Genomic DNA, 26,949 nt, shown 5'->3' with positions numbered 1-26,949 from the left:
TTTTATGCATAATATGTGTAGGTCTGGGGGCATTTCATGAAGCATTTTGTCCGACAAGTTGTCGGACCAATTTGCTCTCTGCCAATCAGATGCAAGGATTTCTGTAGTTTGTAACAGTTTGTCAGAAAAATATCTGACCAAACTGCTTCATGAAATGCCCCCCTGTTGTATCACAAGACATCCTACCATATACAGTTTTTGCAATCAAAGCAAACATATAAAGAGATATCAGTATTTTTCTCATTAAAGCATAAATGCGGACGGTTTAGTCTGGAAACATGTTATCATAGAAATATTGTTCACATTTTGTGTTATTAACAATACTTAACATTGATTATACAGATTCATTTTTTTTTTTACAGAGGTTCTTTCTATCCGTAACTCACACTTAAGAATAATTTTCAAGCACTAATTTTGGGTTTTTGCCTTTAATTATCCACACAAAGGAGGACTCAATGCATAAAAGGTGTATGCTTTATTTTTGGAAAATGTTGAGGAGATCAGGAAAATTATATATATTGATGTAGATTTTGGACCTGAAGGAGCAGTTGAAGCATTGTTAAGAAACAATGCCTTGTGGCATCGTTCTTATCATCAAAAATTAATAATGACAAACTCAAATGAAAATTGGAGGGGGGAAGAAAAGATGAACATAATGACATGAGACAGCTTGGTAAAGATTAAACGCTAAAATAGACAAAGCAGCCTCTTTTCTCAGTTTATACTTATCCAGAGTGTGTGCTTTCTTTCCAGTACCGGTATTGTTATTTAGATAGGTTAGGGGAATCTCTTTGAATTGTGTGATACATCATTTTAAAGCTTACAGTCTGCTCTTTCAGAATCTGTCCTTAAAGGACAAGTCCACCTTCATGCACACGTGGATTCAGTGAATACAACAATATTAGTAGGACACATCACAGAAAGCTTGGAAAAAATCGTACAATCCGTTCAAAAGTTATGATTTTTTAAGGTATCTGCACAGTCGCGGCTGGATGAAAAGACTACCACGGTGTATGATGTCACATGCGCACATTCTAAGGAAAATAAAATGAGAATTTCACAAAACCATACTTTTTGAATAAAGTTCACATAGTTTCTTTGACTTGCTACTGACGTATGTCAAGGGTAATATTATTCCCCCTGCCTTCTGAAAGAGAAGTCGAGTATCCTTTTGTAAGCGAAAATAATTTATGTTGAATTTTCTTTATTCATTCTTTATATCGTTGTACACATGTGACATTACAATGTATAGTAGTCTTCTCATCCAGCCTCGACTGCATGAGGAGAAACTTTAAAAATTCATAACTTTAGAACAGATTGTCCAATTTTCCTCAAACTCTCACTGATGTGTTCTACTATTGTTGCTGCATTCACTCAACCCACATGCTATAAAGGTGACAAATCTTTGTCTGGCGACTTTTTTGTTGATCAATTATACCAACCCTGATGGAAATCTCTTCAAATTCATAAGTTCTGAAGTCTCCTTTAAGTTTAACCAAAATCTATATATGTAGTTGCCATGGCAACATACTACTTAACACTAATGAAAAGTATTTCAAACCTCTACACATCCCATCGATCAGTTGTACCTATTCAAATGGAATCTCTTCCAAACTGAAAAATAGCCTCCTGTAACTAACTAACAATTAAAAACCCTAGTTTTGGGTTGCCATGGCAACGCACAAATCAACAATTATATTTGACCCCTGGTTTATACTCTTGGTACCTTCTATACAACGTTCATATCAAACTTTGTGAAAATTGAATCTTCCTACCTGGAGAAATAAACAAAAACATGATTTTTAGAAAAAAGTTCATTGACCTTTGACCTTTGACCTTTGGAAAATTCACTCCAAATTCAACCAAAATATTTTACTTGTTCTCAATATTCTTCCTGCCAAGTTTTATCCAGATTGGATATTCCTGACCTGAGAAATAGCAAAAAAACCTATTTCACAAATAAAGGTCATTGACCTTTGACCTCTGACCTCCTTCCCAGCATCAATTTTCTTGGAGCACCCTATTTTTTGAGAAGGTACATCATGAAGTACCTTTGGTGAAAAAATCATGCTTTTGTCCGCCGTGTCACGATAATTTCACTAAGCCACCCCACTATTGTAAGTTACTTTTATCGCAAGTCTTTCCTCCAGATGGGGCCCTGATGCTTTAAATATAAAAATCAAACCAAGGCTTCCACAGAATCGTATTTCCCTCCACGGCAATGTGCAAGATGACACACGAAATGTGATCATATCATGATATATGATTCTTACAACTCAAAGTGACACACACACAGACATATACTATATGCAACCATCATGTGTGTGAAACATCAACAGCAAAACACAAAATCTCATGAGAATAATGAACAGAGATATGCTGATCACAAGGTGCGTATGGCATTACAAAAAAAGAAGAAGATATGAAACATGATAAGAAATACACCAATCAGAATAGATTCAAGGCTGATTCTGTATTATTTTGTTGGGACTAGGAAAGTTTTCATGCAATGTGTCATTATTCCTTCTATAGTATACTTAATACTTCTACAGATAGAAATGACTTCTATCACTACTATTATGTGCCATTCTAGAGCTAATGAAAAGAGTAAAATGATAGTTAGAATTGATTGGGGCCATGCAAGATATCAGTGATCGGCAACTCTACAGATAGAACCTGGGACAACAGTACAACTCATTTGACAAAATTCCTATCGATATCTTGAAAATGTGTTATTGCTTCATTTTTTTTTTCCAGGGGGCTATTGATAATCTCAATTTTGTAGGATTCTGATGGTAAGGTCAGGTTTTTGATGATAAGAGATACATCTTACAATCATTTCTTTTTTTTAGCTCTATGTGTCATAAATTCACATGACATTTTTGTATTCTCTCTTACTACCAGTATTGTTACATTATGATGAAAAAAGGGGGTAGTGCGAAGGAATGACCTATGAGGCTTAGTGCTATTGATGGACTATAACTGACCTATTTAGGGGCAAAAAAAAAAAAAATGGGGGATGGGTAGGGCTGCAGAAGATATATTTACCTGGCGTTGGCATCAGGAGGCTGCTTTCCACCACAGGTGAGGGGTCAGAAGGTGTCAGATTCTCCCACAGGACCGGAGTCGCTGTTTGGGGAAGGGGGTTGGGAGCACGTGGTGAAGGGGGTTGGGGTTGAGGGGAGGGCTGGGGGACCGATCTCACTGTGGTAAGGTGGGACCGTATGGTATAGGAGAGGTGAAGGGTGGTGGGGGGGGGATGATGAGAACAAGGGTGGTGTAAAGAACAAGAGATAGAGTGCAACATGCAAGATTGAAAAGAAAGCCCCCCCAAAAAAACACAAAACCCTCCTGAGCTAATACAGAAGAGATCAAGGTGATTTATAATTCAAACAGTGATATATATATGGCATGCCAAAAGTGAAGAAGAATCCACTCATAAATGTGGTAAATAACATGCAAAACAAAAATCAAACAGTGATGGAATTTGCTGTGCAATGTGAGAATTTCTCAGTTTCTGTCTAGATAAGCATTTGCCTACAATACATGTACATGTATATTAGAATGATATACAGAATTTACAGTTTGTTTACTAAAGTAGAACAATGATGCAGAAATAGATTAGATAATTTCTGGTGTGCAAACTGTCATTCGAAATGTAAAATAGCGTAGTTGATGTCACTTTCAACTTGCTTGCTTATGAATTGATATTCACTTATAGAAAATAAAAAACACCCTAAAACCCTGAGCAGTTTGTATTTGTAACTCAAGAATGAATTTATATTGGTACTTGATGAAGCTCTGAAGTTTTGATACACTTCTTTATGCTTGCTTTTTCATCTTATTTGCTCATTAAACTAATTTTGCTACAAATGTAAGTATGATGTAAATCTATATATAGAACCCAAGCAGGTCGTGCAGTAAATCTTTGATGAGTTACAAATCTAAGAACAGGTTAATTCCAAATGGCACTGTCAGAGAAGTGCTGCTGTGTATATAGGTCTTTTGAATTAGAAATGTGACTTTTTCATTCTGTGCAATGGTCTATGTATGCAGATAGAAATGAAATTTGTGCATTGACTTTTAAAGTGTCAGAGCCATTTTCTTTCTAATCTAAAAATTGTATACAATTTGCACACCACTGATTACAAGACTGTGCTGGATACAGACTAAGAAGAGAATCATGCACTATCATACTACTGCCAACTTTCTAAGTGTCTAACTTGATGCATGCTATTTTACAGCTATTCTATTCACAGATGTCAGAGAAATAAATGTATCAATTTTTATTTTGAAAATCATTTTTTTTTTCTCTTCATTTCCACTTTCATTTGCTTTGCATCTAATCTTCATCTAGTGCATGCATGCAAAAGTGCTTCCAAAGATATACCTTTTTTTTGTGACAAACAGAAAAAACTCCTAAAAATGTTTCACCGCAAGCAACACACACAAATCACTGAATGCCTGCACCGACAGATGACTGCAGTGACAGAAGAGACGGTTGCCTTGACAACCAGGCAAATTTTGTCTACCTTTTCTCCTTGGTCTTGATTGTGGGACGGAGATGGGTGTCCTCCCTTTCCAAGTCCAGAACTCTGGTTTCTTAAGGTCCTTCTTCTTCACCTCTTTTACCTTGGTCTTGGCATTGGGGTCACGGTGCCAGTGGGCGTAGAACCTTGGGCAGGGGTACACGGGGGCATCCTCGAATTCGGGCTGTCGACAGAACAAGGACAAAGTTTTTGAGATGAATTTCATTTCCTAGCCCTTGCCAACAATGGGTCTTGGGGAAAATTGGAAAAGAGCTGGGAGAATGATACCAAGTGAAAAAGAGAGGTTGTGAGAGAGACAGAATGAGATAAAGTGAAATATGGGTACTGAAATACATGAATGATTGATTGATTGATTGATTGATGGATTGATTGATTGATTGATTGATTGATTGATTGATTGACTGACTGATTGATTGATTGATTGATTGATTGACTGACTGACTGATTTATAAATTGACAAATAATTGGAAGCATTCATGTATCATGAGGTGCTACTTAATTGGGTGATTGATAACCACGTGCACTGAATTATTGATGGAAGGAAAAAAATGACACTTACAGTTGTAAGTCATTTATCAAATTTCTCCCTTCTCTATGTTGATGATCTATAATTTCATTTACTTCTTTGTATGAATCATACATAACATTCTTTTCCTGCAACGTTATCTGATCGGGCCTATTTCATCTGAACAAATGCTAAATGATGTAGAGTTTATACTCACCCGACAATCACAAAGTCCACGGTCGTGGAGTGAGAAGGCGCCGGTAAAGCTGATGTATGCAAATGCCGAGCCCTAAAATTGGACAGAAAACAAAAATGAGCCTTTTTACCAATATGATGATGTTGAAATTAAATCAGTTAAATGATGAAATATGGACAGTGATATTAGGTTCTCTTGTTGAAGTATAAGTAAGCCTACTGGATAGCTTTTTTTACATCATGATAGTTCCTGTAACAGTATGAAATAACTGCCTCATTCATTGTACTTGGTACTACATACATGTACATGTTGGTGATATTAGAAATAGGAGGAAAACATGGCTTGTATTTGGCAAAGTATTGGGCTATTCCTCGCTTTTCTTTGTTTTTTTCCAAGTAGCAATAATTGGTTTGACACTTTTTCTGTGACAGCCAAAATTTGTTTTGATCGAGTCGTTGCCATCAACCTTCAGTCTTAATGAGAAGCAACTCTCGTCCAATTCTCTACCGTTAGCTGTGCAACCTCCAGATCAATACCTCATTAAGAATTCATGACCTACAACCTGCAGTGGCGCATTGTCCGGCCACTGGAGGGGGTCATTCTTCGTCCATTACTTGTTTCCTCCGTGACACTGAAGGCCCTCTCTAGAGACTCAAAGGGTCCTCGTGATCACAGACGTCGTTTGAAGTGGATGTTGAAACTGTGAATTCTGCCAGAACCCACCATACAGACTTCAAACATATCGCTTGACAATACACTCCCTCTATGCTCACGTTGGTTGTTTGAAATGTTGGCAGACACATGACTCTTTAACTGTATTTTAATCATATTTCCATGTTCTCTACATTGTTAATTCTACATACGACTGATCAATGAAGACACTGAGGCATGAAGATAGATCTCGGAAGTCTGAATAAGAAATTACTTCACACTAGCAATATCTCGCACACATACATGCACTACACAGATTACTTAATAAACTTTATACTAGAATTAAAAAAACATAAGATTTAATTGAAGGCACTTGTAATCAAGCATACAGACAATATTCTCAGATCATCAATGCAGAACGCAGAGGAGGCTAAGTTACATGTGAAATGATGCTTTGGCATCTCTGCCACAGGTATTGAGCCGGTCGATCCTGCTCGCTTTATGAATGATGATGACCAATAGGTATCAAGAAAAGGTGGTTTTGTTTGAAAGACCGGAATGTATCACAGCGTCTTCAGTGATTAGGTGAAGCGAAAACTCAGCAAGTCAAACACCTCAGTAAACAATAGCAGACGACAATTACTTCACATGGCATGCTGCCCTGATAAAGGCATCCGCAATGCAGTAACAACGGAATTCAATGAACCAAGAGTAAGCCAAAATCAATGGCTAAATGAATGTTCTACAATTGTAAATGCATGTCACATTGGTTAGTCTCTATCCCCCTTCCTCCATCCCACCCCTCAAATGATGCTCATTTTTCATACATGGCGATCTCTTCCATGTTTTTCTTGCCAGCGCAACCAACCCTGCAAACTACTTCTCAGTACTGACACTGTATCAGAACTATGGCCGTGGGAAGCATTGATTATTTCCCCCCAAGCCATCAAGCCAAACCACTAATGGCCTCCCCCTTGACTTGTCCACAAAGTTCTTGATGTCATGCAATGGACATTATCTCTACCTATGGTCTCTTTTCTGGGTAGAAGCTTAGTACACTGCCATCACTATTTCACAAAGTTTGCTGATGATGGAAGGATGTTTCTTGGATTAACAAGTCTTTATCTTAAAAAAACAAAAACATACAAACAAACAACATCCTCATTATGAGGCATTGGTGACCCATCATAATGTCACCCTAAAAAGGTCAGAGACATTTAATTATCAACATGGAAAAACTGCTTGCAAATATTGTAGCCTATGAAATTTGACATTTTTGTTGAATATATGGAAGATTTGATGTCTTAACTGGTACCTGTCTAAATCTTAGTTTTATAGAATGTTTGGGTTTAAAACTTTAAGATTGGCAAATGCTGTTGCTTGTTTAGCACTGTAGATGTGTTGACTTGACATAAAACATATTCTATTGAAATCCTAATCACTTTAGTGCTTGACTTCATCTGGAACAGTTTTCTCAAAATTGTAGGCTTACACCTCATACCAGGTTTTCGGTTTCTGTGGTAGATGTTTAGAAATGAAATATGACATATGACACTGTTATAAAACATTATTTGAAAGCCTACATTGTGAAAAAATGCAAAAAACACTGGATTCTAAACTTTGATGTTTAGCAAATTTATCATGCTTTTGTGGTGCCAGGTCAGATTTCATCTTCTAAAAGATACGATTCAAGATACAATGTACCACTGAAAGAACATAAATTAAACAGTTTTACAGCCAACAATGACAATGCATACAATGAAAGATAAAAGAGTTGAACCTTCCCCCCCCCCTGCAATCCATTATCAAGGTACCAGTATCTAAAGTGAAACATGTTGACAAAGAATGGAACTACAGGAGGGTAGATGAATATTAGTTGACGTTTCCTGTATATCCTGCTTCAACGGGTTAATAGCAAAACATGCATTCGATTTCATTAAATCCGCTGAACAATCTAATAAAAATGTACATATAATCACTCTGTTTCATGTTCAAATTAGAAACATGGCATTGAATGTTATTTGTTGAAGCTCTTTTCATCATTTACAGTACTCAATTGTTACCAGCAAGAAGGATAGAATGCTATTTCAAGAATTTACAACGTTCTGCTTCAGTATCGTAATAATACATACGCACTCTGTTGTGCTGATAAAGTGAAGTATTGTAATGCACATTAATATGTGTTTTATTGCCGTCTGTTCGGGCACATTATGGCTGAACATTGAACGATAAGGTGAGTAATACAATCAGGTTGAGTGAGCATATCTCGACAAATTTGGTATACTTCGGTGGTCATAAAGGAAGCCTGCACCTAGCAACACCACTTTTTTTCGTTGCTGCTTGGATCAGTTCAGCTTCTAGACACGTCGATTTTTGTGGTGCAAACAAGAGTTATACCACTGTGAAGCATGGTGAACATAAAAGGAATCGCTACGCTGTCTTGCTCTTAGAACCGTCTTCCATTGTTGCAAAACAGCAGCAGGATCAATACTCTGCCCCACATTCTTCCTCTTTTAGGAGGATTATAAAGGGTCTCTGGGCACAAATTGTTTCTTATTGTCAACTTTCAACCCCACCTTCTTTACTCAAACAACTCTTGTACTTTGCCCTCTAACAATCACAAATGCTGTCAAAACTAAGAGAGGTACAATTGTACGTCACATTTCTGGAGAGAAAACATGGCAGGAAACTGGAAAATAAAAGTTCCTTTTTATGTTTTTGTCTGCAAGACAGGCATTTGTTAACACCAAGATGCAATCATTAACATCAGTAACCACTATTGCTATTGCTATTGCTATTCTGTAGACTGTATGTCTGACCTTCTTGGAGATTATTAATGAATTCTTGAATAGAACTGTAAAGATTAGGCTTGTCCTTGCTATCTAGTAAATTCCTCAACAGATTATATGTTGAAAAGCTCTAGAATCATGGTCACTCAATAAGTGTATCTATAGATGCAATCTTTATGTTTGACTGCGGCTCTTCCTTGAATTATGCTCAGCACTGGGACATTCAAACAAAGGTTCATCTTGAAGATCAATTTAAACCCTAGAGATTGAATTACTTTCATATGGTGCTGGATAATAATATTACATACTGTAACATGGCAAATTCTTCATTAATTACCTACAATGTGTATGTGGGCATTTGACTGCATGTTTATCACTCCTGAGGCATAAAGGCCCGACAATGTAAAGAATCTCTGGCAAACTCTGGCAAATGTCACAAATTTTGCACGGTTCAAGAATGTCTCTAAAAGACTGTATATGAAATGCTACGGCAACGATCAATTCAGTGCTTATTTACGTCGATGTAGGGCAATTTGTCAATCAGTTGCAATGAAAACATCTCGACGGAAGAACTTCATAAATTTGAATACACATCAGAGCTTTCAAAGTTAGAAATTACTAACCTCATATCACTCAAGAATATGCTCCCTTTTCATAACGAGAATAACAGTTGGATTTTTTTTCAATGTTTTGAATTACAAAGACCTTGAGGTGCTTCTAGGCTAGGTAACATAGCTACAAAGCATGTTGTACGCTGCACAGGTAAACTGGTTTGTATTTCGAAGCCTCGAAAGCTTAGGGGATAAAGTTTCAAAATATTTGTATGCTGTTACATGGTACTTGATCAGCTTTGGTTTAGCAGACGATAATCAACAAGTCGAGCACAATGCTTGAAATGCCAAAATATTGACTGTGAAGCCCTTGTAAATTAAACTTCTGAGGTGTGCATGTCACATTTGACAATAAATGAAAACTCTTCCAATGTAATCTGACAATTTGAAAATAAATGAAATCATGTGGATGCAGAGACTCCAACCCCAAGCACCTTCTGATCTGGAGATTCTCCCGCCCCGAAACCCCTAGCAAACGGGAGACTCCAAGTTGATGTGTGCAAAGCACGAAGTTCCTAGGGTTCTAGATGTTCTCTGGTGCTATCTAAGGCTTATTTTTTCATTATACGATAGCAATATTAAAGTAAGAAATCCTTTCCACCGGGAGACACAGAGCCAGGGCGGGAGAACGGGAGATTTCGCAAAAATGGGTTTTCGGCGGGAGATCTCCCGTCGAAAACGGGAGAGTTGGAGTCTCTGTGGATGGCAGTTTTGGAAGAGAGTTCGCTGTTCTCCATTACAGTCTCTATGCATGCTAAGATTAACAAAAACAGCACAATTTGTTGTTTTTACTCTCTCTGAGATACTTATTCTAGAACTACATGTACATTTGAAGCATTCTGTCCTTAAGAGTTGATTCACAATTCATATGGATGTGTACTCCTTTGAGAAGAATGCTACATACATGTACCTTCTTTTTGTTTTAATTCTGAATTACTTTGAAACTGCTTCCAAACCAGATATTGATGATTGGGAGTCAAAAGTGGCATTAGATCTACAAAGCAATTCTACACCATGTCTCTGTTATGATTTTGATAAAACATAGTTTGATGAACATAACCTACAGTTCCTTCAAAATCAAACTTAAAGCACGAGTATGAGTAATGAAAGTGCGACTACAACTTACAAGCAAGTACAATTAGGTGAAGATGTCACCAATTCAAAACATTCCCACTGCTTTGAGCCAAAAAAGAAAGAAAGAAAAGAAAATGAAAATCATGTTTTTGGTCAATAATTCATCAACTTTAATCCTTTCCCGTCTACTTTACATAATAAATCCTAGGTTATTGTTTCACAACAAAATTTATTATTATTTTTTCTCCTAAATTGATCTTTTGCTGAGAAGTTAGGTCTGTAGAATAAGACCCAAGGCTTCTGTGTGCATATAATGAGGTTCAAGTTCCAGCCCAGCAGTAGTGCTCTTTGGCAAAGCACTTTATCTTTGTCGCTAAGTCCTTCGTTGGAGACTTAAAGCGATCAATCTCCATGTGTGAAAGAGCTATACCCTAAGATGTATTAAGAACCCACATCATGTCTCTCATAAAGAGCATGTTGAAATCCCAGTGAAGTGGTCAAACACAAAAACTGGCTGAGATCTGCAATAATCTTCAAGACTGAAAGAGGCAGATTATCTTAGGGAAAACTGTCTTGTGGACAGGAAAATCATGTCAATATTGGGGCAGGTTGAATAAAGGGTGATCTGTACACAGTAAATGATCATTTTAATAATGTAGGGAATAATTTTGTAATACTGCAAGTATGATCCATTTACATTTCACAGTGTTTGCATTTTTTGAGAAAATTTGCCAGTTGACTGATACATTTTTGTACAGTATTCGCAAAATCAACAACTGGCAAATAATAATGTCACCCATTTATAAGAGAAATCTAATGGAAATCTGTTCCAGGGTGGGAAATCAATAACTTATTTCTAGAAAAGGAGTACCAATGATAATTATACTTATCCTGATACTGTGGTTCTTGAACATGAATTCAACCATTTGAAAAATTTGCATGATATGATATCCTTGCGAAATATATGCAATCCCATGTACATATAACTATACGGCATAATTTAGCACGTCAATTTTTTTTTTTTTGCAAATCAAGACTTTGTTATAATTTTGTGACTGGTTAAATTCGCAACTTTGAAGCACAGTGATGAACAGAAGAATATGCACCTGCACATGGCATTCATGTCAAGATCAGAGTTGATATTTTTGCATGTTGTTAAATCAGCGAATAGCACCCAAATGGCAGAATTTGCAAAAAGTAAAAACCCCATAGATATGGCATACACAGTACATGAAATGTGTCCAAATATTCCTTTACCTGTGTTCCAGACACCCAGGCTTTCAGGCATTCGTTCCACTGTGGATCAGCCAGCAGTTCTGCATTGGCCGTCAGGCTTGTCTCCCCCATTGTCTTCAGCGGGGGCAGGGCGTACGAGGCGGGTACGAGGGGGAGGAGCTCCTGCTCGCGATGGCGGCTGCCGGGCTCCGCTCGGCTGTTGTGCGGTGTCCGTGAGTTGTCAAAGTGCTCGGGGAGCGTCTGGAGGAGGGGAAGTGCTTCCTGGCTGCGCGACTTCTGCTGGTCCCTGTAGGCAATCGGGTGCATGGAGCTGTCATGATTCTATATTGCGATGTAAGATAAAAGGGAGAAATCAAATTTAAGTTAACATCTCAACAACCATTGCATTTATTCAATAACAGCATCTTTCACACAAACGCCACAGTTCTTATGTAAATTAAGAACTGAAAGACCAGAAAGAAATGCTTTAATATTTTTTTTTTTCTGCTGTATTTAAGTTGTGAAGAAAAGTATTGTTTTCACAGACAAAATCATCATTTGGATGACATCCTTCACGCAGAGAACCACAGAAATATCCATGATCAGATATGAGAATCTCAGTGACAAAGGTAGTATCCAATTACTGTAATTAAAAAATGAAGATAAAAAGGAAATTGTTTCATGCATAGGAGAGAAAGTTTACATGATAGCAACTACCACAAAGAGGTTTCCAGAAACAAACAGATCTATCACAATCTAAAATTTTGAAGCAAAGTCTGCATTTATGGGTAGTCTCACAAATGCTGATGAGTTTGTTGATGTACCGAACAATGAGAGATCTGTGCTAGCATGCACAACCAGCATATGAAAGCACAACAACATAGCAGCATAATATTATACTCCTGCACTGTTTAGGATCAAGCAGGTGATCCTTTTAGTTTTAAATAGGATTGCAACTGGAAGAAGAATATCATTACATTATATTCTACATCTATACCTGTCCTGAACATCAACTTTCCTTCAAACTGTAATCTATCACAACTATAAACATTGACCCATATCATAGTTTAGGTGACTGATTGGAAAGTAAAAGTTAGAAAAAAGGTAGATTACTGTTACAAGTAGGTACACACAGTTTGCAACTTGAAGCAAACAGACAATGTGCAAGTTCCAGCATGAGCAGTGATCAGTGTATGCGGTAGGTACTATAACGTTATCGCAACTACTAAGTATTATGTCTGTGTTGAACATCTTTTTGTACTGCTACTACTGGTACTCTTGAGTTTCAAGTTTATCTATTCATTTGTCTTTCTTCCAACAATAAGCAATATAACAATAACGTAACAATAACATTGACACTTTCTTTCAGGAGTATATAGGAACAACAACAACTAAAACACTAAAATTTTGCAAATACATAAATATGTAATTACATATGTATGTGAAATGATAAGAAAGGGTAACAATATCTTAAGAAAGGCAAATGAGGAGACCTTATTGAAGCATAGCTTGTAAGACAAGGTCCCTCAAGAATAAAAGAGATAAAAAAATACATGTATATATATGTATACATAGTGGAAGAAAGAAAATAACAAAAAATACACAATCTCAAACGAAAACAGGGAATAGACATGGGAGGCTATGTGCAATGGGGTGAAGGGAGATTATTTACATAAAACAAGGGTAGGAATGAAGGGAGGGGGTGGAAAGGAAAGATAAAGAGAGGGTTATGTGAGACGATAAAATACATACACAAACACTCATGTTTTCAGACTTCAATCGTATCTAGTCAACAAAACTGGTTCAGTTCTAGTAAGCGAGAATACTTACAAGAGTTGCATAAGAGTCATCTTTCGACGTCAAAAATCGCTTCTTTGGTATTGGAAAGCCACTTGTGTGAGATCGTTGGACAGTAACTGTCGGTGTGGCATATCTCGGTGAGTTGGGCAACGATAGAGCCTGTCTCGGAGAGGTACCGTTGCCCGACCGTCGAGGTCCCCCCAAGTCTCCCGGTAAGCGATAGCGAAAACCTGGAGGCTCCTCCTGGTCATAATTGACCATACAAAGCGTCGGCAATTGTGTCATTTCGACACTATCGCATCACCTTTTTCTACAAAATCCTGGCATTTTCATTCTTCGAAGTCTCAACAATGATACAATCGTTGTCACATTGTGAAAATTATTTTATCAAATCCTGTTAGCTGTTATTGCAGTTCAAAGTTGGCGAAGTTTTCTAACTCACGAGACTCCGTGTACTATAGTACTTTGCTAATGCGCGGTAGACTACATTAGTTCGTGCATATCGGCATCAGGATCAAATCCATGTCCCGTATGGGGGTCTAGAATTATCGACGTTATATGATTTATGATCATTTTCTATCTGTTCCTCAAAAATTCGTCTATGTAAATATAATGACATAGAGTATATTTAGCAAGTCTATCTTTTCTACAATTCATTACCTAAATTCAAGATTTTAAAGTGAGGCATATGCCCATTTTAGGACGAAAGCGTGTCCCTCACAAATGGTATTTCCCTAGTTACGAAAAATCGATTCGTCTGTACACTTGTTTCACAAACGCGTCTTTGCTTAGCATCGGGGGCTATTCATAGGTCTGCTGTAGACATGTGTAACACCAAGTAAGAAAGGAGATTGACATGAATAAGAGGGTTAACAGACAAATACAAGTGTACAATTAAGTCAATATCACCCAGATCCCTGTCTTTTATGCCGCGAAGCCAATGGTAAAAACAATATGGATGTCAGGGAAATCAAGGGAAGGGGAGGGGATGAACAAATAGAATGCATGAGATCAATATACAATGGTTCTAATGAGAGAAACTGCGGAAAACAGATAGATAGATTTGATAGATAGATAGATAGATAGATAGATACTAGTAGATGGATGGATAGATAGATAGATATAGATTATAGATAGATAGAGAGAAAGATAGAGAGATAGATAGATAGATAGAAAGATAGATAGATAGACAGATGGATAGATAGATAAAGATAGATAGATAGATAGATAGATAGATAGATAGAAAGATAGAAAGATAGAAAGATAGATAGATAGATAGATGGATAGATAGATAGATAGATATAGATTATAGATAGAGAGAGAGAAAGATAGATAAATAGATAGATAGATAGATAGATAGATAGATAGATAAATAGATAGATAGACAGATGGATAGATAGATAGATAAAGATAGATAGATAGATGGATAGATAGATAAAGATAGATAGATAGATAGATAGATAGAAAGATAGATAGATAGATAGATAGATAGATGGATGGATAGATAGATAGATATAGATTATAGATAGATAGATAGAGAGAAAGATAGATAGATAGATAGATATAGATATATAATAGATAGAGAGAGAGAGATAGATAAATAGATAGATAGACAGATAGATAGATAGATGGATGGATAGATAGATAGATAGATAGATAGATACATAGATAGATAGATAGATAGATAGATAGATAGATAGATAGATAGAAAGCTGTATAGAGAGAGAGCCAAAAAGAAAAATCCAGTGATCCGGAAAAGAAAGACTGTAGGGTCACTCTTTTTATTTTACTTTATTAGAAGAATCATAAAGATACAGTGTATTTACAAATTATTCGCATGGTTAGAATAACAAAATCATAGAACATGAAAAAAGGGAGGTTAGAGGATGGAAAAAATGAAGAAAAAGCAGCACAATAAGCTACAATTCAGATCAGATCTTTACAAGAGCGAGATTGGAAAGGTGAGCCCAGTGTAAGAATCGCCACTGACCTCAACCCATAAAACAAGCGACCATTATAAACAGTCTCAACCACACCTTAGTGTAGTTACTTTTAACTTCTCCAGTGCAGTTTCGTTTTGTTAACATACAATTTTGCTGTGATTATTGTTTATATCAACACAATTACGAATTTTATGTCATTTTTATGCGATATGTTAATCAGATAAAATGTAGGCCCCACTGCTATACATAGTGACGATGTGTGAACAGAACACATTTCCACGTATTATTCAGACAATAATTGAAACAAATACAAACTATTTCGAATGAAATGAAATAAAAGCGAATGTTCGTCATCTGTCGAAAACTGAGAGACAAAATTTGTCCAAGGTTGGCAGAGTAGGAAACACTCGGGTATAATAGCTTAATTGCGCGGCGAGTCTCCGTATTCGTCGTCGACTGGGTTGTAGGTGCACTGGGCCATGGGTGGTTGATGTCAAAATGTAGCACGCCATCTATTGGTGATTGTTCGTTTAATTTTGTAAACACTTGAAGCCGAAAATTAATAGCTTTGAAAAATCGCCGTAAATGGTATAGCATGGATGCCGAAGTTTCGACGTTGTTTTCAGCGTAAGCATTGTGTTCCAAGCACCACTTTGGTAGAACATGAGTGAATAGGGTCTGTCTTTTTTTACGGTTTATGAATGGTTTCGTCGTGCGAAGGATGAGCTCATTTATGCATTACTTGGTACACAGTCCCATATATCCAGTTCTGTGTTTGTTGCCCACAACATGACAGCAGCATGGGGGAGGGGGCGCTCGTGTAACTAGTAAACTCTGTCAAACATGGCTTAGACACGTTCTGGCCATGACTATCAGATGAGCATTTTGAAATTGTCTAATATCCTCGCCCATGCTTGTGATATATAACTCGTGCAGCATCAGGCGCTGATGATCGGGAGACTGATGGAGTGATTTAGGACCTGCCTACAGCCTCCCTACACTCCACAGCACAGGGCTACTCTCGGCTCGGGTTAGAGATGACGATGATCATCGATGATGATGATGATGATGATGATGATGACGATGATTGCTTGGACTAGATCTAGTGTTTGGGACCATCTTAATAAATTGCTTTTTATGCTCTCTGTCCATGCAAGCAATGCCGTATTATGTATGGTATGAGTTCCTGACTGAATATGAGTGTAGGTTCAGTGAATTGAACTAGATCTAGATAACTAACAAGTTAGTATAGTAATAGTAATTTAGGGCGCTAGTGTACTTTCGCACCTGTTTGTCAAATGACCGCCAAACATGCACAAACTCACCATAGTTATTCAGTAACCTAAATACTTGCATCTGAGTGAGATTCAAGTCCAGTAGAAATGGAATTTTCACCATTTTGTCACTTATATCCTTCTCGGAATAAGCTCGATCGCAGCTACTCGCTCGGCGATAACTGCGTTGCACAGGAGCAGACAGCGCAGCATGATGTACAGAACACATGGCAACGCAGCAGCGAGCACCGCGATTAATCTGAATGTAGCTATCTCACAGTGACCATGGCAAGTTTTTCTATGGTGTCTTTAAAAAGATAATTTCCACCTTTCTCTTGGCTTCTACCGAGTCGCGGCATAGCGATTTAGGATTGATTGGGGTTGTTCATATTGTGTGTGTGTGTTTTGTTTTTTTTATATACAAAATTCTTGATTTACCTTAATTTACCATGATGTTGTATCAAGGTAAATCAAGAATTTTTTATTTGATATTGACAATGTATAATTGATGTTGCTATAATTTAGTATACTAGTATTAATGTTATTTTGCAATGAAATAATTTGTATATTAATGTTTTTTATGAAAAAGAAAGAAAAATAAAAGATTGACAGAGAGAAAAAAGTTGTGTGTGTGTGTGTGTGTGTGTGTGTATGTTAATTGGTGTGAATGAAAGAAGATTGTTAAAATGTGATAAGACAAGGGTGAAGAATATATGGGAAAGGCAAGGAAAAGGGGGAAAGGAAATAAAAGAAAAAATACACTAGCAGGCTAGTGTATCAAAAAGTTAAACCCACAAAAAATAAAACGAAAGGTTTACAAAATGGAGAGTTCATTAAAAGAAAAGAGGAAAGCAATTACTACAAAGAAATACAAATTGAAAACAAAGATGAATCAAACCTGGATGAGAGCAAAGATGAATATGAAGACAAGAAAGAATTATACAGATTGAAAAGGAAATAAAGTGGAAAAAAGAATTATTAGAACGACATGTAAGAAAAAGATTGGAGAGGATAGAGAGGAAAGGCCCTCGTAGTTGGAGGGAAAAACAACCCATGAAGGAAACAAAAAACAGGCAGAAAGTAGATCTATACAGTTGAGTTAAAAAGGAAATTGAGAAAGATAGAGAAGAGAAAAATCACAAAGAAATAATTGCTAGGAAGGAAGGGGGAATACATTCTACCTGAAAATAAAAGAAGAAAAGAAAGAGAAAGATATAAGTGACAGCATACACTCGCGCATGCGCTCATTCAACCGCCGCCATGAAGCTACAACTGCTAACGGAAGACTTGGCCGCGGACAAAGGAAAAAAAAAATGTTAGCTTTTCAACGACACCATAGAAAAAGCCGCTGTGTCGCTACATTCAGACCAAGTCGTAATTGTGCTTGTGTACAGAGCAGACCGATCAAGATTTTCCAATGATTTTCCGACACTTGTAAACGCCAAAAGTGTAAAAACTTAACGTATATTCGACTTTGGAGACTCAGATGGAAGTACTTTAGGTTACTGAATGACCTGGGTGAGTTTGTGCACGTTTGGAGGTCGTTTGACAAACAGGTGCGAAAGTACACTAGCGCCGTAATTTAGTATTAGTAATATACAATACCGATGATGCAATCAAACTCATAACACAGACAAAGTGAATGCATGATGTCATCATGTTTGTGTAATTTTCCATTTACCTACCATCTGTAATTATATTGAAACCTTTTTCTCCTTTTCTTTAATGTAGCCCTTTCTTATTCTGCGGTCAGAGATTATGAAGTGTCAGACATAGTGTACATTACTCTCTTCATCTAGATTGCATAACCTCTGAAAACTAATTGTCTAGGCGCATACAGTTTTGATTTCACACTTGCATATATTTCTCACACCTAGTAGTCAATTTATGGAACAGCCTACCACCTGAAGTCATCAATAGCAGCAGCATTAACACCTTCAAATCAAATCTGGAAAAGTCATGGAAACATAAGTTCAACTGTTATGACACGGATACTATATTCCCATGATGCTCCTGCCCTACGCATGCGAATAGTAGAGCAAATAACAATTGCAGCAAGTTTCAAGAGGATGCAGAGGGGCAAATAAGTCCAGTATACTTTATGCCCAACATCAAGGTAAATCAAGGTAAAATATATTGTAAAACAAGGAATGTTCGCGTGCATTTTAATTTCGCGAATTTCGCGAGCGCCAAGATTCGCGAAATTAAAATGCGCGCGAAAGTTCTTGTTTACACTGTATGCATTGAATGCCAGTGGCAGTTCGCGAAAATTTCATGCCGCAAAAAAGGCCGTCGGCTCCAATTCGCGAAAAATTCATGCCGCGAATATATCATGTTTTACAGTATAGTTTGTGTAAGTTTCAACATGTTTTATCATTGCTTTGTACTCAAGATTATTGAATGTTCCTTTTGAATTCTGGTCTCTGGTATGTTACAGGTCCCTGCTGTCTGTCATCAAACAGCTGCCATGCTTTATGTCACAGCTTGACAACATGCCTGTCAACATAAAGGACAAACTTCTGCATCTTATGTCCAAGCGAGGGCTTATCACCGATGCAAATGTATCTAAGGTATAACCTGCCTGTTCGAAAAACAAAATACATGTATCGAGAATTCGCCATTGTCTATGCTTACACAGCTTGGAGTATAATCATTTAATCACAGTTTTAATAGAGATAATAATGATAAAGTTTGAAATTTGACAAACCGAACAGACTAAATTTCATCATTCAAGTACATATGGTTGGATCTCGGTCATGTCTTTATTTCCTAATTAGCTGATTGTATTATGAAATCTGTTTTTGTTCAAGTAACATTGAAGTACTTGTAGGTGGCCATATGGTACATTACATTATCTTTGCAAATATTTTACCCTTTTTCAGTAATTATAGTGATGATTCTGCAGAATCATCTATTAATGATAAATTCACAAAGTTATTCCACAAGTATCCAGGTACATCTAGTTACCACATATTATCTACTTAAGCAATGACAAAATCATATTCATTTGTAATTGATGAGCCATTTATATGCCTAACAGAAGTTGCTCTCTTTTCCAGACCCTTTCAACTTCTATCAATCACATTTTGTCTGAAAGCAGAATTTGACACCTGAATACAGGGTACATTTTGTGGTTACTTTGACCAATACAATAAAGCATAGTATTAGTTAAAGTATGAAATGATAGATTTTGGTCCTTTACAGTTACCCTGGGGTTGAAAGTTATTTATTTATTTATCATTCAAAACATGTTGTGATACGTTTGATTTGAAACCTCTTGCATGACTTTGCAAATGAGGACTATTGCTTCGAAAGTTGTCAGATCACTCATTTGTAAACTCAATATTTGCCAAATTTGTCTCTGAAGATGCCTTCTCTAAGAGAAGCCTTTGTCAAACTTCATTGCAAATTTCTTCTTTTGTATTGTAAATGTGGAGCTGGAAGATGAAATAACTTCTTTAGACTCTTTCATTTATCTGGATGCCCAAGGCTTCTTCTAAGATGCCAATATATAAACATCTTATAAAGCCAGGTACCAGTAGAGGGGGAGTGGAGGGGAGGATATTTTGGTTATTTTTGTAAACTTTAATCATTCTAATCTGTTTTATGGTGTAGGTAGTTCACAAGAGGACAAGAATCTTGGATCTGAGTGAGTCTGAAGTGAGTGACAGAGCTCTCCAGCGGATTGGAGTTTGCCGAAATTTGCGAAAGATCGACCTCAACTCATCTAAGGGCGAAAGAGCTGAAATTACCTCAGAAGGTAAAGTTTAGCATTTTGCCTTTGTATTACCTTGTAAGAAATCCTGATGGTGTTGTCTCTCCTTTTCAGATATTATATTTAACGTGCTTTGGTGCAAAGAGAACATTTGTCACGCTGTAGCTATGCACTGATATAGTTCCTACTGTGACCCCTCAATGGTGTAAGAAGTAATGGATATGATGATAGAGGTGAAATGTTGCAAATCAAGGTCTCTGAACTTTGCCAATAATTTCATTTTCTATCCATGACTCAGCATAGGAATTTTCGACTGGTAAGATGATGTGGTACATAGGAAAGAAATGCATCCTAAATCATAGAGATTTGGTGATAGACAGCAAAGTTCAGTTGGCAAGATCAAAGGTCGTGATCAATGCTCTTGGAAAACCATGCCTAAAAGTAAACTGCATGAAGGGCTGTACCTATGGTGAAATTTTATTGTGTCAGAAGGCAGAGACATATATCCCAGTTCATTGCAGTTGAGATGAACAAACCTGCTTTGGATGTGCAGTGGCGTATCCAGAGGGGGGCGCGACCGGCGCACGCTCCCCTTTATTTTTCGTTAAAAACAACAAAAGACATTTTTAAAAAAATGAAATGAAACCCGGAAGTGGCACAAGAAATATTAGTTGCGACCCCCCCCCCCCCCCCTTTACAGAATTCCTGGATCTGCCCCTGATGTGCAATGTACTGTAGCAGTTCTCTTGCAGGATCTATGTTTTATGGTCTCAAAACAGGACTTTTTCTGCATTTTAACAGAGAGAGAGAGAGAGAGAGAAAAAAAAAAAACAACAACTTACCAGTATCAGGAGGCACTGAAACAAAACATGCACAGTCTTTCCTTTGTAACCATTTATATCATTTCCAACAGTTTTCCTCTGTTTGTGTACTGTCTACATGTCACCTATTATAGTAGGAGGTATAAAACTAATTTTCTTTGTGATGCCATTTCGTAGGTATTCATGCCCTGGCAAGATCGTGCCCTCTCCTTAGTGTGGCCTACCTGCGTCGATGCGTCAACATCACTGACGAAGCGGTGGTCACCCTGGCCCAATCCTGCCGGCAGCTGGTTGAGCTCAACCTCGGCGGCTGCCCCAGACTGACTGATGAATCACTTCTGGCTATCGGACAAAACTGCAGAACCCTCAGGAGTCTGAATGTCTCCAAAACGCAGGCAAGTGCCAAAGTTACTGGAAAACTAGAATTGTTGCGTGCATGAAACTTTTGCGAAGTCTGCGAGGAACCAAGAGTTGTAAAAATTAAAATGTGAACAAAGTTTGTGTCTACACAATGCATTGAATGCCAGTCGCTAATTCGCGATGCTTGATGCTGTGAAAATGGCCGTCAGCTCCCTTTCGCAAAAGTTTAGTGCCGCGAATGTCTCTCGGTCTACAGTATGTTTTTGTTGGATTTTTTTTTTAGTGCTGCTTTGTATTTTCTCTTTAGTTTCCCACCTGCTTCCCCCCCCCAAAAAAAAAATAAAATAAATAAAATAAATAAATAAATAAATAAATAAAAAAGGTTGGCTGTTGCAGATTTGAACTGATATCAACAAATGACACTGCAAGTGATATTTATGATTGCTCATAATAAGATTGCCAAGTCGCCAGGAGAGAAAACGACATATCATGCAATGGAAGTAGCTTGAGAGGAGGAATCATTTCAAGACCTTGATACGTGCGTTACACTCCATGTATGTGAATGTGCCCATGTCTGTAGATGCACTTCATACATACCAAAAAGAGAGAAGTTTAATACTATGGGGCAGTTTGATACTGTGTTGTATTGAGCAGTTGTAGTGTTATGGGGCTGAAGAATATTGTTGAATTTATGCCCCAGATTTCAGCCAATCCAAATCAAAGAATATCTTATAAAGTATATATACAATATGTGTTTAGTAACCCATAAGGACTATTCACTTTTGCTAAAGCATATATCATCGCTGGGGTGATAAGATCTTGTATCTGCAATTTTGTTGAAAATGAGTTTTTTGGATTAATGGTCAAATAATGGGTTAAGTGATTTCCTGTCCAAATCCCAACTGTCTTACTGCAAAAATGAAGCCACCACGGCATGTCAAAGGAAAGGCTATCCCATTTGCCACAGTGCTTTGGCCGCCATGTTTTTTGGCTCTCGTGAACATTTGACATTTTGTAGATACGAGTTCTACTTCAGGCATGAGATTTCTCCGCGGATCCGCGGATTTCCGCGGATTTTGAAATTCTGGTTAGAAAATACACAGTCGGGAAAATTTCCGTGATTTTCCTCTTTTTCTTTCTTTCTTTTTTTTTTTTTGCAGCCACCATATCTCGCCGTGTGTGAATGGTGATGAGTGCATTTTGTCAGCGGGCAGCTGTGCGATGTTGCATGTTTCATGCGTGAAATGGATGTGAAACGTGCGTGTCGATCAACTTGTAGCTACTATACTAGTGTAGCTTGCAGTGTGGTGTGATATGATGCACGGGCACACGTGAGGCTGTAACTGCGTATTACGTGTATCATTACTATCAAGGAGCTTCGGCATGCATGCTGCCGCAGCATTCAGCGCGATGCGTTGACCGAAAGATCGGTCTGTATCTGTCCGTCGGGCGGGGAATGTTCCGCGGAGACTGCGTCTGGCTTCACGGATCTCCGTATACGGAGGACAGCGTTATGGCAAAATATAAAAGAGTCCTCCGGACAGACGGATCTTTCTGTCTACGCGATGCGTAGACCTCCGTAGGGATCCGTGAAGCCAGACGCAGTCTCCGCGGAACATTCCCCGACGGACAGATACAGACCGATCTTTCGGTCAACGCGATGCGCTGCTTTTGTATCCCGCTGATTACGTTGGCGTGACCTAACGTTACATTTGTCATCGTGATTTTGTGGACCGGTGAGAATATTTCTTTCTTCAACGAGAAAATGTTTATGGACTTAACCGGGTCTACAAATTTTTGTACCTCCTGTAAGGTATTATAGGCAGTCTAAGTTAGCTGTTGCATGGACGTAGAGACGGTCAACAGTGCTGAGCTGCATGTATGATTTATTTTCAGCTCTCTTACATACCATGGTATATGATTCTCTACTAGACTACATGGACCAAGTACAAGATCAGCAATACTTTGCCTGGTCTGCGCACTGTAAACTGTTAATGGACTGAGGTAAAGACAGCCAACAATGGCAATGCTAAGCTGTGATTTTTTTTTTGTACCCGTATGAACTGAATCCAGCAAGACGTCACCTGGGTGTACATTACTGTGATTTATTATGGCCTCACATTTGAGTAGGTCCTAGGTATTCAACAGTTAAGCATACTATTCCTTCCTTTAGATTTTGCAAGTGTCATTTATGAGTTCAATTATCACAATGTTTCTCTGTAAAATGTACCTCATAACAATAGTAAATTTCAGTTGTAAAATGCATTAAAATGAGTTTTTTCGTACCTTGAATTTCAAAAAGTCCTCACCGTCTGAGGGGGGACACCCCCCTCCCACACCCTCCCCCCGCTCGGTCGCTACGCTCCCTCGCAGCTTGGTCGCTTCGCTCCCTCGCAAACTCTTCTCCTCTTTTTTCAACTTTTCTCTGTCTCATGCCTGGTTCTTATCGCCCCAGCGACGATATACTCTTTCATTCATGAAGACCCCAAGCATTACTATACTGGGTAGTAGTCTTGATTAGGTTAACTCTTTCAGTACTGCCCAGTATAAACCTGTTTATACATGATCATAATGTAATTTCTTAGGTGGTGGTTCTTTAGGGGTTGATGTGGAATGTGTGTCATCATTTTTCCGGTCTCCTAGGTAACGGATGAAGACATCATCAGCCTGTGCATGGGAGTGTGTAAGCAGTCCTTGATGGAGCTCCATCTCAACAACTGTGTGCTCCTGACTGATGAATCCGTAGAAGCTGTGGTCAATTTCTGCCCGAGGATAGCAATCCTCCTCTTCCATGGATGCCCCCTCATCACCGGTAGGATTCGAAAACAGTCATTCACCTCTAACCTTTTTTTATATCTAATATGTCCAGAATTTTCAGCTGATCTCTTTAAGACACGTCACATGTGTTTAAATCACTCTTCCTGTCCGCTCAAAAAAAGAAAGAGAAAATGTATCTTGTAGAATTATTTACTCTGTATTGTATCAGGATTACAATCATTACACTTCAAATAATGATAATTTTGCTGATATGCTTAGACGATTTTTAAAATGGAACTGCCTTGTTATTGTACCCCATTACGACACTATTGTGACATGGAGACTTACCATCCAGAATTTCATATGTTGTCGTAGAACATAGAATGAACTGATTAAAAGACATCAGCGCAAATGTATCCACAAGCAAGGGAGGCCTCTGTGTATAAGCCTTTTTATAGAAAGCTTCAGGTTGCATTGATTTGAGGTTTTCATCCCAAGTTAGTTTTCAAGAATATGTTTTAACTTCAAAGCTAAATGTAAGTCATCTTCAGTTTAATGTTTCTACTTGCAAGCAAAACTTGGAAAGGTTTCATATAGCCTTAGATATTCCTGACATGAGTATTTGCAAATGAATAACAATCAAGTATATTGTACAGGTACACTTGTATTGCCTTTTTAGAGGTGAAATGTAACACTTGACATTCCTGAGGGCGTTAACATTTTCTCTGAGACATTATATCATGAACTATATCAGTAAATCTAGTCGAGTGGATTTACTTGTGTTTTGGAGTAGCGATGTTTCACATCCTCTCCAGGACGCTTCATCAGGCCAACAGATCTTTGGCGGCAATTGGTTGTTGACCCGTAACAGGGTGGGGGAATTTTGCACTATGGACTTGTAATTCCACCTAACTAGATTTACTGATGCACATGTAGTTAATGATCTACCGTACTTAATCTGGATGACTGAGAACGTTCACAAACATATTTGAGACATTATATTTTTTTGTATACTATTGTTATGAGGGAAAATATAACTCACGGTGACTTTCAAGTGTTATTGTGAAACTGATAGACAAGGCAATATTTGTTATTTCGAATGGTCTACATGAATACACTTTTCATTCCAGCCCCTTCGGCATCCTGTCAAATGATGTTACCTGACTTGATGTCACTGCTCACTGAATACTGTAAAAGTTGAAAAATTAGCACAAAAATAAAAGCGTGCAAATATTTTTGCTTGCTATATGTTCCTGTGCTTGGTGTCTTGATTCCGTGGAATTAAAGACAAACGAAAAATCTTCTTACCCAGCCAAGCGTGAAAATATCCACTTTTACAGTAACAATGTCAGTCTTCACTGCATTAGTTATGTGAATGCAGTATGACCAATCACCAATCAGTATTTATGTGGACCATTCAATATCTGTCATGATAGCATCTTTAGAGAGGCATCCAAGGCATGCCTTCCAGTCACCATGGCAATGAAAGATTAGCTTCTAATCATGGTGTTGTTGTTTCACTGTTTGCTTATTCTCTGCTTTTTTTACCCAGACCAGTCAAGGCAAGCCCTGGAGATGGTGCAGGGACAAGGGTCCAAGATGAGACAAGTCACCTGGACAATCTACTGATGGACCAAAGCCTTTCACCAGAAAATTATTTGTTGGGCCAAAACTGCCACAACCTTGATGTTCTTTCATGAGGAATTATTTGTTGTTTAAACTGTGTTGCCTTTGACTTGCCTTCAAAATGTGTCTTCTTTGCGTTTGGATCATCATCCATCCACCCATTGCTAGGCCACTCTGATCTATATTTAGCATTACCGTATATATGCAGGAGTGGATCCAGGAATTTCATAAAGGGGAGGCGCCTTTACACAAAATCAAAGGGGGGGGGGGGGTTGTACATGCACCCCTTTTTATGCCTCCACCAACGAAGTGGCCAGAGGCATTATGTTTTCGGGTCGTCTGTACGTCCGTCCCGTTTGTTTTTGTCGATATCTCAAGAACCGTGTGGTGGTTTTACATCAAACTTGGTATGAGGGTATATCCTGGGGGGATAATGCTTTGTTTGGATTTTAGGGTCACGGGGTCAAAGGTCAAAGGTCACAGGTTATTTTGTGAAAAAGAAGGTTGAAAATTCATGTTCTTCTCCATATCTCGCAAATGGTTCAAGGTATCTTCATGGAGCTTAGTATATATGCTTGTTCCAATGGGCAGTGATTATCTAGGGAAGTTGGGGGTCATGGTTCAAAGGTCAGGGGGTAAAACGTCAAGGTCAACTCCTCAAAATATCACTACTTTCCTTATATTTATGCAATGCCTGAAGGTTTTGTTTTTTTTTTTTTAACTTGATGTATGCATGTATTACCCAATATATATTTTGTGGGAAGTTTCTTGCCAAAAGGTAAAAAGTCAAAGGTCAAGTGAAAGTGCTGAATTGCACTTTTTCCTCCATATCTCAAAAGTAACTCAAGGTATCATCATGAAACTTACATATTTATGCATGTTCAACCTAACAGTGATTCTCTTTGGAACTGTGTGGTCAAAGGCCAGGTTTAGATAATGCTATTTTCCCATTTGATACTGAAATTATACTTTTTCTCAATACCTTGAAAATCACTCAATGCATAAACTTATAAAAGGGTCAAAAGTCAAGTAAAAATCATCAGTTCCCCAAATACCTGCACT

General features: G+C 37.9%; 2 protein-coding genes across 2 annotated transcripts in view; one reads left to right on the top strand and one right to left on the bottom strand.

The window, feature by feature from the left end:
• LOC139715897 (uncharacterized) overlaps nucleotides 1-13,842 on the bottom strand; it is a 39,490-nt gene extending 25,648 nt beyond the window's left edge. Inside the window, exons 1-5 of the mRNA XM_071627449.1 lie at nucleotides 13,422-13,842; nucleotides 11,634-11,933; nucleotides 5,273-5,344; nucleotides 4,533-4,713; nucleotides 3,049-3,129 (exon numbers count right to left, since the gene is read on the bottom strand). Coding sequence (XP_071483550.1) covers nucleotides 3,049-3,129; nucleotides 4,533-4,713; nucleotides 5,273-5,344; nucleotides 11,634-11,933; nucleotides 13,422-13,676 — 889 coding nt within the window. The 5' untranslated portion in view covers nucleotides 13,677-13,842. The remainder of the gene's footprint in view (nucleotides 1-3,048; nucleotides 3,130-4,532; nucleotides 4,714-5,272; nucleotides 5,345-11,633; nucleotides 11,934-13,421) is intronic.
• Nucleotides 13,843-15,885: 2,043 nt separating this feature from the next.
• On the top strand, nucleotides 15,886-26,494 carry LOC139715845 (protein AMN1 homolog). The gene is made up of 6 exons (XM_071627380.1): nucleotides 15,886-15,961; nucleotides 19,046-19,178; nucleotides 20,224-20,368; nucleotides 21,322-21,539; nucleotides 24,148-24,316; nucleotides 25,814-26,494. Exons 1-6 carry the CDS (start codon nucleotides 15,930-15,932, stop codon nucleotides 25,888-25,890), a joined length of 774 nt encoding a protein of 257 aa, XP_071483481.1. The 5' UTR covers nucleotides 15,886-15,929; the 3' UTR covers nucleotides 25,891-26,494.
• Nucleotides 26,495-26,949: the final 455 nt, after the last annotated feature.

This window comes from Diadema antillarum, unplaced genomic scaffold (assembly GCF_040938485.1).
Source record: "Diadema antillarum isolate AM-2024a unplaced genomic scaffold, OU_Dant_1.0 scf00000057, whole genome shotgun sequence".
Lineage (NCBI taxonomy): Eukaryota > Metazoa > Echinodermata > Echinoidea > Diadematoida > Diadematidae > Diadema > Diadema antillarum.
This window is presented reverse-complemented; position numbering and strand designations above follow the sequence as displayed.